The 16,600-nt window shown below is 44.2% G+C and overlaps 1 protein-coding gene across 1 annotated transcript in view; it reads left to right on the top strand.

The window, feature by feature from the left end:
- Positions 1–16,600, top strand: part of Itih5 (inter-alpha-trypsin inhibitor heavy chain 5) — a 99,128-nt gene that overhangs the window by 7,548 nt on the left and 74,980 nt on the right. Inside the window, exon 2 of the mRNA XM_052157247.1 lies at positions 6,883–6,927. Within this exon, the coding sequence (XP_052013207.1) occupies positions 6,883–6,927 (45 nt within the window). The remainder of the gene's footprint in view (positions 1–6,882; positions 6,928–16,600) is intronic.

The following is a 16,600-nucleotide window of genomic DNA, read 5'->3' as shown; positions in this document are numbered from 1 at the left end:
TTACATTTCAAATGTTATCCCCTTTTATGGTTTCCCCTCTGGACTCCCTCATCCCATCCTCCCTTCCCCTGCTTCTATGACGGTGCTCCCCCACCCACCCACCCACTCCCCCCTCCCTGTCCTGGCATTCCCCTACACTGAGGCATTGGGTCTTCCCCGGACCAAGGGCCTCTCCTCCCATTGATGTCCGACAAGGCCGTCCTCTGCTACATATGTGGCTGGAGCCATGGGTCCCTCCATGTGTGCTCTTTGGTTGGTGGTCTAGTCCCTGGGAGCTCTGGGGGGGGGCAGGGGTGCTGGTTGGTTGATACTGTTGTTCTTCCTGTGGGTTGCAAACCTCTTCGGATCCTTCAGTCCTTTCTCTAATTCCCCTCCCACTTCACTTGTTCATTATAAAATGTGGCTCTGGAATGGCAGAGTAAGTTTAAAAACTTACGTCTATTTGCTTGTTTATTTATTTGTGTGTACGTGTGTGGTTGCACCTGTGCCGCTGCCTGTGTGTGGAAGTCAGAGTGTAGCTCGTGGGAGTCTGCACTCTGCTTCCTCTGTGTCAGTACCAGGGATAGAACACAGGTCTTCAGACTCAGCAGCATGTAACTTTACTCAAGGACTCATCTCACTGGCCTACACGTCTGTGCACACTAGACATCCTAATAAATATTGTAGTCTGGGCACCTTGTGCTCTGATGTTGGGGTGAAATGCTCTGCTTGCTAGAGGAGCCCCACTGGAGTCATCTCTTAGGCCTGTGCTTTGGAATTATAAAAAAGTCCACGGAGGCTCCTAAGCTATTTATGGTCCTTGTCTTAGATCTGGAAACCTCTTACTTTTCTGTCCATAATCCCCACCCCACTGCACAGGTTCTTTGAAGATAATGGAGGAAAAAAATATCCTCAAAACAACAAAAAGGATAAAAATTCCTAGCTGCAAACAATGATGGTGACATCAGTGCCATTTCCACCTCCTGTCCTGGCTGGCACCAGTCATCTGCCTGCACCAGTAAGAGTCAGTCCTGGGTCACTTGGAGTCTGAACTTGGACTGAAGTGTTGCCACGGCGATCCCTTGAGAAGCCAGATAGCCATCTCAAAAATGAAACCGTGGCTTCTCCGGTTTTCCTTCAAGTTTGCTTGTTTTGCTGAAAAACCTATTTTGCAAAGGAGGGGACATCAAAGAACAGACTTTAGATCAAGCAGAGGACTTAAGGCTCCTCCAAGGGGGGAGGGAGGGGCTGGGCTGTCTTCTGGCAACAATTGTCTTAAGTGGTCCCCAGCCTATTCTACAGTTCTAAGGAGGGAAAGACCCAAGGTGAAGGGAGAACTGTAAAGCCCTTGCCCTGGCTCCTTATACTGGCCTGGCCCTCTTTTTATCTCCCTTCACTTTAGAAAGCAAGCAGATTTCTCCTAAGGGAGATCTTGTTCCCACGTGGGGTCTGCTGCTGCTCTCCGAAGTCCCCCAAGTTTCTCTCTTCATGTTCTGTTGAACAGGAGGCTGTGCAGAGGTCACATAGTTAGGGATAAGAGAAAGGATGGGAGCCAGGCAGTGGTGGCGCACGCCTTTAATCCCAGCACTTGGGAGGCAGAGGCAGGTGGATTTCTGAGTTTGAGGCCAGCCTGGTCTACAGAGTGCATTCAAGGACAGCCAGGGCTACACAGGGAAACCCTGTCTCGGGGGGAAAAAGAGAGAGAGAGAGAGAGAGAGAGAGAGAGAGAGAGAGAGAGAGAGAGAGAGAGAGAGAGAGAGAGAGAGAGGATGGAGATATCTCTATTATACTTTTGGTTTATTTAAAAATGTTTATTTGTGTGTGTGTGTGTGTGTGTGTGCATGTACACACATGCGTGCCGTGATGCGTGTATGTGAAGGACAGCTTGTGGGAGCTGGTTCTCTGAGACCCGTGTGTGGATTCCAGAGGATAAACTCAGGTCGTCGGGCTTAGCAGCAAGTGCCTATACCCACTCAGGAATCTCGGCAGACATCCTTCTAGTTTTTAACATGAAAATGCAATTATTGTTTTCTCTAATATGTAAGTAGCATTTTCTTATTTTCTATTTTTTAAATTGAACATATTCTTTATTTACATTTCAAATGTTATCCTCTTTCTCAGTTTCCCCTCCTCCCAGATAGCCCTTATCCCATCCTCTCTCCCCCTACTTCCTCCACCCCCCTCCCATCTCCCCGGCCTCAGTTCCCCTACCCTGGGGCATCTATGGAGCCTTCATAGGACCAAGGACCTCTCCTCAGAAGATGCTCTAATATGTAATAAGGACACATGCTCCACTATATTCATAGAAGCCTTATTTATAATAGCCAGGAGCTGGAAAGAACCCAGATGTCCTTCAATCGAGGAATGGTTATAGAAAATGTGGTATATTTACACAATGGAGTACAATTCAGCTATTAAGAATGATGAATTCATGAAATTCTTAGGCAAATGGATGGAACTAGAAAGTGTCACCCTGAGTGAGGTAATCCAATCACAGAAGAACACACATGCTATGCACTCACTAATAAGCGGATATTAGCCCAAAATCTTGGAATACCCAAGACACAATTCACAGACCAAAGGAAGCTCAAGAAGAAAGAGAACCAAAGTGTGGGTGATTCCGTTCTTCTAGGAAGTAGCATTTTCTAATTTGTCAAAAACTAAAGAAAAATATAAATACAAAGAAACCAACCACCCCAAAGTAGTACCCATTAGCTCTGCAGAATACATTCTACGCATTAAACTACTAATCATGTTGAATGTAGTTTCTTCCTCTGGGTTAGTGCTTTCAAGTGTTTGATGAGTGTGCAGTCTGAACAAAGCAGATTGTGATTGGCAACAAAGAACCCCGTACACGAACATCCTAAGTAACACACATTTTATTCTTGCTTCTACAACCAGTCTGTCATGGCCTGGCAGTGGAGCAGATACCCACATGTGGTCACAAGTTCTGGGGGTTACCACCTCTACCCCTAATGTGACCAATTACTGTCCCAGAGGGAGCAGGCGGTGCTGAGGGATTGGATATCTAATCCCAGTCCTTCAGGTTACCTGTGATTTATACTGGGTCTAGAAATGGTAACATTTTTCCCAGAGCTTGTCCTGTGGCCCAATCCATCCACAGCAAGTGATCTTTCCAGCTATATGTAATGAGCAGTGTTGAAGTCAAGTAATATATTTGCCAGTCAATAAATATAGAACTTCTCTATTTTCAGTATTTTTATTTTCTTCTTTATTATTTTTATTTTCTTCTTTATTATTTGTGTATCATTGTGTCTGGGCATATGTGTGCATATGTGTGCATGTGTGTGTGTGCGCGCGCGTGCGTGCGCGGTCACAGGTCAAAGGTCAACTTAGAGTGGCACTTTTCAGAAGTGCTCATCTGTCTTGGATTTCAGGAAAGGGTCACTCAGTGGAACCTGGGACTCTTCAGGCTATGCTCGATGGCCAATGAACCCTAGGATCCCCCCATCTCTGTCTGACCATGGCCACAGAGCCCCTGGGTCCTCCTGTCTGTCTCCCCATAGACGGTCAGCCCCAAATCCCCCATGCGGGTCTTTCCTGCACCAGTATCACAAGGAAGTCACTACGCCTGGGTTCCTAAGGGGGTTCTGGGCCCAGGTTCATGGCCTTGTGTTTGTGTGGCAAACGCTTTGCCAACTGAGCCATCTCTGGTCCCCAGGGTATCATGGTATATTTAACCAAACCACATTTAATCGATACTTTAGGCCAGTGGGTCTCAACCTTCCTAATGCTGTGGTCCATTAAGACAGTCCCTCATGTTGTAGTTATCCTCCCCCCAACCATAAAGTTATTTTGTTGTTACTTCATAATTGTAATTTTGCTACTGTTCTGAATCGTCATGTAAATGTTTGTGTTTTCCAATGGTCTTAGGCAAAGGCTGTAAAAAGATTGTTCAATCCCCAAAGGGCTCACGACTCACAGGCTGGGAATAGCTTTAGGTTGTTTTCAACTATTAACAACTGTTTTAAAGTTATGCATCCTGTTTTTCTAATGATTCCCCTCTCTCGTTTACTTTTCTGTAAGTAGAGTTTTTAACAGAAGGATATAAACATAGATGAGAATATATGCATACCAACTTTAGAAAGTTTTACAGTTTCTTAAAAGTCAAATCACTGCAAGAAATATGAATTTCACTCATAGAAACTAAAGCCCTATCTCTACATCCGCAGGAAAGATTGTCTATGTGTGAAAATTAAATTTTCATTCAAGTTATGAATCATTCATACCAGCTAGAGGGAAGCAATAACTGTCCGTCAGTTGGCAAATGGTTAAATGTCAGTTGGTCAATGTTGGATACGTACACTTTGGAATATTATTCAACAATAAAAAGGAATAAAGAAGTGTCTGCTACAGTGTAGATGAGTCTTAAGACATTATGCAAAATAAGAAACAAGACATAAAAATATACATGGTATATGATTCCATTCATATAAAATGATCAGAAACTCTCTAAAATAGTTTAGTGGTTTCTGAAGACTGGGCGTGAGGGATTGAGAGGTGGTCACCAGAGGGTGCAAGATTTGTGTGTGTTCATGTGTATGTTTGTATGTGTGTGTCTGTATGTGTGCATACCTGCACATGTACTTGTGTGTGTGTGCAGGCACACGCTCACACATGCATGTGTGATTTTGTGTGTGTGTCTCTGTGTGTGTGTGTGTGTCTGGCAAATCAACAAGTTCCAGGAATTCTCCAGTGTCCTCCTCCACACTCCCCAGCAACAACCGGGCAGCACGTGCGTGGAGCCACACCTGGCTGTTATGTGGACACTTGGAATTAACCTCAAGTTGTGCAGCAACAACTTTACCCACTAACTCATCTCCCCAGGCTCCAGAGTTTCTTTTCAGAACATTAATAAAGACTGCTCTAACTGTGGTGATAGTTGTCCACTCCTTACAGAGGAAGACGTGTTACGAGTGCACGACATGAGTCAGTTTTATGGTATAAAACTTACACTCAACAGCTACTTCTAAAAATGTAAAGACAGAGGCTGGAGAGGTGGTTTGGAGGCTCCCCGGGCTCTCTGTTCCTGCAGAGAAGCTGAGCTCTGTTCTTCAGCTCCAGTGGGACCCAAAGCTTCTGCCCCATGTACAACGCCACACACACAGAGACACATAATTAAAGACAAAATAGATTTCTAGATATGTAATGCCTGGGCAAGCTTTTCAGATATCTGTTCTATGTTCTCTGACTGCCAGAAAGGAGAACAACTTGTTACTCAGAGCAGTAATTCTGTTATTTAAACAGAAGTTCATTGTGTGTGATACTGCAAGGCCGGCTACAATTGTTAAATTGGCCCAGAGGAAATGGCTTATTAGTACAGTGATTTTAAAATTTATTTGTTTTTTATGTGTTTGGGTGGTTTGCCTGTCTGGATGTGAATACTACTTACATGCCTGGTGCCTGAGGGGCCAGAGAGGGTATTGGATCTCCAAGAACTGTAGTTACAGACTGTTGTGAGACATCATGTGGGTGCTGGGAATGGAACTGCGTCTCTGATGAGCTGTTGTTTACTGTTGAGACATCTCTCCAGCCACTGTGGTTTTTGTTTTGTTTTAGAAAAATTTTACTGTTTTTTTTTTCTGTACCTATCTCTTGCCTATGATAAAATACAGGAAATCGTCCAGAAAAAAAATATTTTTAAGACAATTTAGGGTAACTTCAGTGCTGTAATTCCAGGATTTTTCATTGAATAGGAACTCTCCAGAAGAACTCTCCACATACATGCTTGTATCATAATGATGTAATGAATATAATTGTCAAAGTGTAGTCTGTTGCTATGTATGATAATGTTAAATATTGGCCCTGGCTGCTCCCAGGAATGAGGAGAGGTTCACATAGACCTGAGTGATGCCATATAACCTTGTTCCAAGTTATCCCTGATTGGTGAGTAAACATGACTAGAGTCTATAGCTGGGCAGAAGAGAGATGAGCAGGGCTTTTGGTTCCTAGGCTTGGGATCCGAGGAGAGACAAGGGGAGAAGAGAGGTGAGGAGAGGAGAAGACACCATGGGGTAGGGGAGTCATGAAAACATGGTCATGAGGAATGGCCCGTTGGAGTGAAGAGTGTCGCAGATGGAGCGTGGCAAATCATACCTCGGGGCTATTGACGGGGAAGTAGGTTTTAGTAGCCCAAAGGGTAGATATCTGCCCAGCTCTAGTGTATTGATGGCTTTTTACAAATATAAAAGTTGTGTGTCTTATCTGGTGTGGGGAGCTGTTTTGACGGGCCCTAAACATGGCGCCTGGCCCAGGGCCAGGCTCGCTGCTCGACAAATGGGCAGGTCCTTGTTTGGAAGAGCTTGAGCGCCTAGCCTGCTTCTGCCTTGTTGCAGCCTATGAGCATCTGCCACGTAGCTCATGGGGATTGGCTCACTATAATATATTTAAGGAGGTTGGGGAAGTGCCTCGGCAGTCAAGATTGTTCAAGGTTCCTGAATAAACCGCTTAAAGAAGAGTTCGTGTGTTGCGTCTTTCCTCGCTGGTCGAGATAGGCGCGAGAGTCTGGGAACTGAATGATTAAGGTGGGCTACAAACCCCTGACTGAGATTAAATAGTTAATACAACACGCGGCAGCAAGGAATTTAATGTCAAGCCAAAGGCGGGGTCAAGCACAATGTATGAATTCCGTGGACGTCTTTGGTCTTGTCACGTCATCCACACGCCACATGATGAGTTAGCTTGACCTCACGGGTTCTGAGTCAAGCGGAGCTAGAATGATGGATTCTTATTCCAGCCTAGCAAAACAGTCTCTGATGGAAACTAAAAGTCACGGCTTTGCAAGCAAGATACCCTAAGTGTGGGTTTGAATGGGTTTCACAGCTTCACGAGACTCACTTATGAAACTCCAAGTCCTTTCTCACACCTCTTCTCTCTTTCCAGGTCCTGCTCAGGGTTCCCAGGCAACCCAGACTGTTGCAAAGGCTGGTATGTATATCTTCGGACTTCTCAAATACTCCGCTCTTCTGCTTCCTTTGAACCAGGATCTCGTTTGAATGCATGTTCCTGAAAGCCCCTGTTGCTCCTTAGAGAGGAATTCTAGCATGAAGCAGTATAGTTGGTGCCTTTAGATATTTTCTCTAAGGGAGACTTTTCTTTCTTAAAAGAGCGGCCAGTGGGTAAGAGTGCTTGCTACACAAGTGTGGAGTTCTGAGTGAGAACCCCTGCACCCTTGCGGAAAGCCCAATGTGGCTGTGTGCAGGCCTGTTCCCCAGATGCTGTGTGGGGCAGGGGGATCACTAGAGCTTGATGGTTCTTCATCTATCTGAATTCAGTGAGACACCGCCTCAGAGGGAATGATAGAGTGAGACTCCCGAGAGCCTCCTCTGGCCTTGGCCAGCAAGCTCATGAGAACACAGTCCCCATCCCCACAAAGACATCACACAGAGCTTCAAATACCTGCACTAAGAATCAAAATTCTAAATCCATCGTATGCATTTGTTTATTTTCTGTAATGTCAAGAAATAAAGGCTTTGTTTCGAAGTGAACAGTGTTTGCAGATTGAAGCATTGCGTGAGGGGAGTCGGGTGGTCTCTCCAGGCACGATGGAGTCTGTGAACGCATTCCCTGATGGTGAACAAATTCTGACAGTTAAAATAGGTTGTTGGCCATCTGGTATAGCTAATCTCTGAGGTGATTCCATTGGACCCCTGCCCTTCTTCCTACTATTAGTTTAAATCCCCCTAATTGGGAACTTACTGGCAATGCTCACGCAGCCAGTGACATCTGTCTTCTGAACTGGAAGATTCCCGAAGAAACATGACACCACTTTACTGCTGTGTAAATCTTTTGGGGGTCCCTGTGTTTATCATTTCTTCTGTAGCCTCTGCATTTCACTATTGATCAAAAAGACTTCTTTTTAGAAGGGGTCTACTATATCTCAGGATGGCCTCAAACTTTGCAGCCCAAACTGTCCGTTGGGTTCTGATCCTCCTGATCCTCCTGCTTCTATTTCCCGAATGCAGGGGGACTGATTGCTGGTGTGTGTGTGCTACCGTGCTCGGCAGTTACAAAGACTTTCATGACCCTGTCACCTGCACGTTATTCATGTGATCTCTCACACTTTCTTAGAAATCTCTTAAAATTTCCAAGTCTTCTTCTCACAAGCATTACACATGTTTTAACATGATCTCTATCCATGAAGGGTCTTTCCAGGAGTCATGCACACGCCATGTGTTCTACAATTCAGTACCCCAACGGGTAAAACTCTAAACATAGTATATTCACGTGAAAGTGTATGGTCCAGCTTCTGCCTGTGCCTACAGTCTCCCTTACCAACAGTAGTTCTCAGTATGTTCTAAATGATAAGTTATGAATAGAAAGTAGACAGCACAGAATGTTCCAGGTTTTAATTAATGAACAGAAACTGAGCAGCATTAAATAGGATTCTCTCACCATTGTCCAGACCACAGAGATATGCTTGGTTATCGTTGGAACTAATTAGATTTATCTTTTTGTAGAAGTCCTTGGACACACATACACATGAATGCACATGTGCATGCACACACATACACACACACACACAATACACACATGCATGCTCATGCATACACACAGAGATACTGCAATTGAATATCAGGGATATCTTTGTATCTGAGCTTCCATCATACTTAAAAGCCACTGGTTAGCTTTATTGAAGCAATTCAGTCATGTCACTTACACTCTGACAGCAGGGACCCTTCTTGGTAGCCCGTTGGGAGATAGTACTCTGAAGTTTGTGCCAAGGATTATTTTATTGCAATGTGGTATGATATACAAACACTGAAAGGATTGGCACGGAGGGATAATTACACCCACGTGTCTCGGGTAACAGAAGTCGTGCCCTACATACAGAGCCACACGCAGAAGCACCAGGGCCTGTCAGAAAACAGTGGGTCGGATAGGTGTCAGAGCACAGCCCAGAGCATCTATTAGGATTTTCATGGGAAGGAGTGTGTGAGTGGGTGGCTGTGCCTCGTAAGCTTTGCTTTGGACACTTGGCATTGCTTTGGCAGGCTCCTGGCTGCAACAGCTGTCCCTCATTGCCCAGGACACACTTCCAGGGGCGATTGGGGGCAGAGAGGGTATTGGTTTTCTGTGGGGGAGTGTGACAGAGGAAGCGGCCAGCAGTGTGGGGCGTAGATAATTTGGTTAGTGTATTGTGGGTGTAATAGCACAGCAGTCACCGCCGTCTCTACATTCTCAGATACTAGGATGTCGGGTTATGTCATCCACAGGGAAACGGACACAAGGGGAGAGAGCGTATTAAGGGAACTAAGCCAACCTCATAAAGACAGATACTGCATGTTTTCTTTCACTTGTGGGTTCTAGACCTTTTTTTTTTTTTTAAAGATTTATTTATTTATTATATGTAAGTATACTGTAGCTGTCTTCAGATACCAGAAGAGAACTTAAGATGTCTTTACAGATGTTTGTGAGCCACCATGTGGTTGCTGGGATTTGAACTCATGACCTTTAGAAGAGTAGTTGGTGCTCTTACCTGCTGAGCCATCTCTCCAGCCCCCACTAGACCTTATAGATGCATAAAATTGCTTATGTATAGATGACATGAAAGCAGAAGCTAATTGTCCAGAGGATAAAGGGGGTTGATGGGAGGCAGGTAAAAGAAGCGTGTGGGGCGGAGAGGGGAGTGCGTACAAAGTGTGTTTTCATATGAAAATGGCCTCATCTACCACTACATACATTACAGTCAGGACAGCTGGAGACTCGGTGCTGACCGTCGGTCTCTTGTGGGGCAGCTTACATCTGTGTATGTCTCCCCAGCACGGAGGGTCACTTTGAGAGTTCTGAACGGGTGCTTCTCCCTGGATAGAGCTAATCACAGTAATGTGCCTGCTTATCTCTAAATGTCAGGAGGCATCGATGTGTAGACTGTATGAACGTGAACAGGTGAATTGGGCATGGTGTCATATTCTGTCTGCACGTGGCGGGGAGGGAATGATTTCTCCCAGGTGATGAACACAGCATCCAAGGAGCCTTCATCAGTGACAACACGAGCTATACAGCTTTGATAAAGAAGAAGCCTTAAAGTTGAGTAAAGGTCACCTGCTCCATTCCAATCTCCTCCGTAAAGCAAGGGAGCGTGATGGTAGATTGCCTTTTTGAGCTACCCCAGTGTATCTCTTCTAATGACTGTAAATGGTGGTTAGGCCTGGGGGCCTCAGAGATGGCACAATGGTTTGGAGCACTGGCTGCTTTTCCATAGAACCTGAGTTCTGTTCCCAGCATATGATTCACATACATAAATGTAGGCAAACACACACATAACACAAAAAATAACTAAATAAATCTTTATTTATTTATTATTAAAGAATGGTTAGTCTAGAACCAAGCACCAAAGGGTTAATAATCTTCTAGGAAGAGGGGCCTGAACTGAGCTCTGGCAGCTGATGTCCCTAACATTCCACAGCAACATTTCCAGATGGCAACTTGGGTAATTCAGGACATCCTCTGGGTGGCTTGAAGCTAAGTGACTCCCATGAGTCATACCCGAACCTCTGGTCTCTCAGGCAGCTAATTAAGGCACACCCTGCCTCAAACCACTTTTCCATCTGGGTTGGTTTTGGAGGGAAAAAAAATGATGAAGAAATTATATTATGTCACGAGAAGCTTTTCTTTTGCTTTGTATTTTCCAGTTGACATCTCCAAACAAAATAATTATTTATATATAAATGTGGAGAGCATATTGAATTTTTAAGACCTATATTGGGAAAATTTGAGGCAACCCTTTTATAATCTTCCTTTGATGACAAATTTCCACACACTTCTGCCACGCAGAACTCTGTGTTTGCTTTCTGGTGTCAGACTTACTCGCCCACGTGTCGCCTCCTTAGGCAATGTGCTTCTCACTGTGATTCCGTCCTAATTAATCTGGTGTGGTCACCACTCCTGAAATGAACACGGATTCTCTCTCTCTCTCTCTCTCTCTCTCTCTCTCTCTCATTCTTTGTTTCTCCTTTCCTTCTGTCCTTTCTCTTCCCCTCCCTTCCCTTCTGTCCCCTCCCCTCCCTCCCTTCCTCCCTCCCTTCCTTCCTCACTCCCTCTCTTCCTTCCTCCCTTCTATCCACCCTTCCTCCATTCTATTGTGCCGCCTTCCTTCCTTCCTTCCTTCCTTCCTTCCTTCCTTCCTTCCTTCCTTCCTTCCTTCCTTCCTTCTTTCCTTCCTTCCTTCTTTCCTTCCTTCCTTCTTTCCTTCCTCCCTTCCAGGGTTTATTGAGCTTCTATCTATCCTCTATCTTATCCTCCCTTCTATCCTGGCATCCTCCCTTCCTTCCCTCCTCCCTTATTGGTGGCTGAACCCAGGACTTCATGCATGCTAGGGAAGTGTTCTTACCGCTGCACTATCCTCTCAGTCCAGAACATCTCTTTCATACTCTTCCACCATCTACAATTTCAAAATCTATTGAAAAAAAAAAAAAACCTTCTTTCACACTTTGCAGATATCACTGGAGGATCTTTCTCCGGTAATTGTATTCCCGTTTTGTTTGTTCGTGGGCCTGACTACTGAGCCTAGCACCCGTGCATGTGGAGGGTCCACCTATGAGGTGAACCGCAGACATTCATCTTCCTTCTGAGCTCTGGAAGGTCTGGCAAAAATGGTTCATCTCCTCGCGTTGTCAGTGTGTGTGTGTCTCTCTCCCCTTCTGTCTTTCGGTGTGTTCCTCTCCCTCCTATATCTTTGTCCATTGCTTCATGTTCTCCCCCCTTTCTTCCAAATATAATTATAAGTGCCTTGAGATAAGTGGACAAATGGAATACTTCTTCTCAAACTTTAATGAAATATAGTCTGTAGAAGTTCTTAAAAGAATATTACCTTAGGATATTTTACTCTTGATGGATATATAATATATACTTTTTGATTGCTGGTTGTTGGGGGCAGGGTGCACATGTAAATTTGTGCATATATGCGTGGAGACCAGAGGTCAATCCGGGGTGTTGCTCCTCAGGAGTTGTCCATCGTGGGGTTTGAGATAAAGAGTCCCTCACAGGCCTGCCAGCGAGCCTGGGGAGCCTCTCTCTGCCTCCCCAGCACTGAGGTTACCAGCACTCGCGCCCAGGCCAGGATTTCTTTACACAGTTTCTGGGGATGGGAGTCCTGACTTCATGATTTCCTGGCAAGCACTTTAGTGGCTGTGCCAGTTTTTGAGCCCCAAGTTGGTTCCATACCAAGATCTAGGAAAGAAAAAGTAGAAGAGAGGGTGGAAGCATATCATGACCAAGAAGCAAGTTGGGGAGGAAAGGGTTTATTCAGCTTACACTTCCACATTGCTGTTCATCACCAAAGGAAGTCAGGACTGGAACTCAAGCAGGTCAGGAAGCAGGAGCTGATGCAGAGGCCAGGGAGGAATGTTTCTTACTGGCTTGCTTCCCCTGGCTTGCTCAGCCTGCTCTCTTATAGAACCCAAGAATACCAGCCCAGGGATGGCACCACCCACAAGGGGCCCTCCCACCTTGATCACTAATTGAGAAAATGCCCCACAGCTGGATCTCATGGAGGCATTTCCTCACCTGAAGCTCCTTTCTCTGTGATAACTCCAGCTTGAGTCAAGTTGACACACAGAACCAGCCAGTACGTGTATTTACCGCACGCACAGTAGGAGCAGGGTGAGCTAGAACTGCTAACAGCTGCACATGCCCACTTGATTCTGAGGGATTCGAGACTGAAGCTGCTTCTTCAGGAGGCAAAGCTTTGGAGTTATTGCAGAGACTCCTGAGAAAACAGTAACTGGGCCAAAGCTGCAAGACTAAAATAGATGCCAACACTCTTCCAATCCCTCTCCTTGGACCCATAAACCGTGGCTCCTGGCCTTGATGTCATACTGTGGAAACTCAGCTATACCCATAATCGTTATTTTAGGCTTGAATGACTAAACATAATATTTGACTGGGCATCTTCTGATTTTTCACGTTTATTACCTTTCACTTATTTATTTGGTATATGTTGGGGCACATGTGTGCCACAGAACACAGATGGAGGTCAGAGGTTAACTTGCAGGATTCAGTTCTCTTTTAACAACATCTGAGTGCCAGGAATTGACTTTGGGCCACCAGGCTTGGCAGCAGGGTCCTTTACCCAGGAAGCCATCTCTCTAGTCCTGATTTCTCATGTTTCCTTTATTTACTTTTAAATGTGTGTGTGTATGTGTGTGTGTGTGTGTGTGTGTGTGTACTATTGGTGCCAGAAGAGGAACTGTCAGATTCCTAGGGACTGGACTTACAGGTGGTTGTAAGCTCCCCAGTAAATGGGTTCTTAGAACAAACTTGGGTTTTTGGAAGAGTAGGAAGTATTCTGAACTGCTATGCCATCTCTCAGAACCCAATTTTATTTTATTGCATTTTAAAAAGCAATTTTAGTTCATTATGTATTTGTTTTTCAGCAATTTAAAATGTTTTCTTTGACAAATTCCTACACTGTATTTGGAATCATATTCATCCTCTCTCCCCCACCTCCTCCCAGAGTCACCCAAGTACGTTTGTGGCATCTTCTTCCTTTTCCTCTTCTTCCTTTTCTTCCCCGACTCTTATTCCTCTTCCTTTTACTAAATCCATCAAGTCAAGTTTTTTTACCCATATCCTCTTGGACACGTGGCCTTCCACTGTGGTCAAGCAACCAGGGTTGCTTTTGAACATTTAAAACTTGATGATATTATTTCTTATCTCAAAATCAAGAATCAACCAATACAGTATTACAGGTACCACAGGAACAAAATTTTTAATTATTTTAAAAATATACTGGACCATAAATATCTACCAGAAGGAGATACATTTTACTTAGAGGGTTACAAACTTCTGTTAATTTATACATTTAACAAGCCTGTGTCCAAGGGCAAGTACCAAACGTTTAAGCAAAAGACTTATATGAAAAGTTGGTGAGAACTTTTTTCGATAAATGTGTAACTGAAATAGTATGGAAATAGATTCTGTCCAATGTCTTCAAAGTTTACCATTTATTGGAGGACCAGTAAGCATCACAACTACCTTCTGAGCCAGCAGCAAAGACCAAGTTAAATTTATTATATTTATTTGGGGGATCTATAATTAATATAATTTGTATTATACCGTGGGAGTTTTCTTGGCTGTCTAGCAATGTCAGTGTAAAGGCTGTGTGGAGGAGGGCTGTCTCTGGAATTCTTTAAGAAGAGACACAGGATTGGGAACAAGGCTTCTGAAGGTCATCATGGGCTCCTGACATTGTAAAGTCATAGTGTAAATGACAAAGAAAGGCCCAGCTTGAGAGCATCTTTCCTTTTATACCTTGTCTTTATAATTTCACCATTGACCTCTTCAGAAGAGATCTCAGGGTATTTTAGTGTGTGGTGGAACTGTGTGCACATATAAATGTATGCACTCATACATTTGTGTCCATTCGCACATGGAGGACAGAGACCACTGCTCTCAGCGAACATGGAGCTCATCAATCTGTCTAGCCTGGCTGGCCAGTGAACTCCAAGGATCTTACTAAATCCACTTCCCCAGAGCTGGGATTAGAGATGTGTGCCACCCTGCCTTGCTTTTTTAAGTGGTTGCTAGGGAATCTGAACTTGGCTCCTTAGACTTAAGTGACAAACACTTTGCTGACTTCCCAGTGCCTCCCTAGCAGTTTTTATTTAGAAGTCTAGTTTCAGAGCATGCCATCAAAAAGATCCCTGTAGATGTAGAATAGCAACAGAGTTTGAAATATAAAAAAAAAAATGTAGCTAAATGTAAGATGAAGCTACAATGAGCAGCAAACTCAAATACTATAGATATGACATAGGCACTTCTGTCTTCTACTGTTGTATAAAAACCTTAGTGCAAAACTCTGGCTTAGAGCAGTAGCCATCTTGCATGATGTGGAGGCAAGGATTATGGTAGAGATCATCGTGCACTGTAGACAGAAGTCACTCAGAGGTATTTGTCTGATACCTGCACAGGGTGATGTGCAGGTTCAGAAGAGTTTTCCCCCATGCCGAGCTTGGCAAGGACAGTTGGAGCTTGCACTGTGAACTCTGATGTCTGTGTGTGGCTTCAGTAGCAGGTCAATGCCTAGTAACTGCAGATCTTAGAAAGGAATGTTTCCGGACACCTGGATTAAAAACTAGACTTTGCTATGGCCTGGCCTTGTAGTTCTCAAATACAGCTTCCAGTACTTTTTGTAGATGATGCAAACTATCAAGGTCCAGACTCAGTGAGAAACTTCACCTCACAATGGGAGGAGAAACAGAGACATTTATGGTGAGAAGTAAAAGTGTAATTCCATATACCAACCTGTATTGTATGCACCCAAGCTGGTTTTTGTTGTTTCTACTGAAAAGGTGTTGAAGCTGGGACCCCTTTTTGACTCTCCTTTCTAGTGGTAGAATACTAAGGTGTGTGCTGTTGTGGAGTGACACTCTTGTTGAATGTATCGTTTGCTCAAGTGAATTTGTGAAGAGTGGGGGTTTTTTTTGGCAGAAGTCCACCAGCCATGCAGTGAAGCCAACAATACCATTCAGGAAGCCCCGTGCATCCATTCACATCCCAAAATGTGTTTGTGCCATTTATTTCAGTGATATATATAATCAACGAAGCACAAACAGACTGCTTATTGATCTCAATTTATTTTTACATCTGCTCTTCCTGACTATTGTACCAACATTTATATCATTGCCCTGAAGAAAATCCGTAAATAGCCAGGAGGCCACCCCAGCCAATGGGCTGTGCCAGTCTGTACTTAGGGATCTATAGTAACACAATTACCCTTTTACTTTGTTGTTGCAGTAACATAGGTATAATGATGCCACCTGTCTTAGTTAGGGTTTTACTGCTGTGAACAGACACCATGACCAAGGAAACTCTTATAAGAACAACAATTAATTGGGGCTGGCTTACAGGTTCAGAGGTTCAATCCATTATCATCTAGATGGGAACATGGCAGCATCCAGGCAGGCACGATGAAGGAGGAGCTGATAGTTCTACATCTTCATCTGAAGGCTGCTAGGAGAAGATCGCCTTCCAGTCAGCTAGGATGAGGGTCTTAAAGCCCACACCTACAGTGACACACCTACTCCAACAAGGCCACATCTACTCCAACAGAGCCACATCTTCTAATAGTGCCACTCCCTGGGCCAAACATATACGAACCGTCACACCATCTTAGCTCTTTTTCAGACTATAGTTCAGTGTCATTAAGGTATATGAATTAGCACAACATCCATCTCCAGAACTCGTTGCTAAGTGGAAATTCTACACCACTAGTAAATCCCAGTTCATCTCTTTGCTGGTTACTGTGAATGCTAATGATCATTGGCTACTGCATCTAGGTGGCTTCATACAGTACTTGCCTTTCTGTGTCTAGTATTTTCAACTAGCATAATGACTTCAAGTGTTACTCTTGTTGGAGGCCATGACAGAATGGCTTTTCATTTTCAGGGTGCATAGATTACATTGTATCACATAGTCCTTTTTGCTCACCTGTTGATGGACACTTGTTACTGACATCACTGCTCTAAACACAGAGAGATAAATGGTAGCCTTTTTTAATCTAGAGCATACAGGGCATAAATGAGTGAAATAGGATTGGAACAAAAAAACATGCTGAAAATGCATGGAAACTTGGGTACTGGCAGACTCAGAGCCAATG

Source organism: Apodemus sylvaticus, chromosome 14 (assembly GCF_947179515.1).
Source record: "Apodemus sylvaticus chromosome 14, mApoSyl1.1, whole genome shotgun sequence".
Taxonomy (NCBI): Eukaryota; Metazoa; Chordata; class Mammalia; order Rodentia; family Muridae; genus Apodemus; species Apodemus sylvaticus.
Note: the sequence above shows the minus strand (reverse complement) of the source record. Positions and strands in the feature narration are given on the sequence as shown.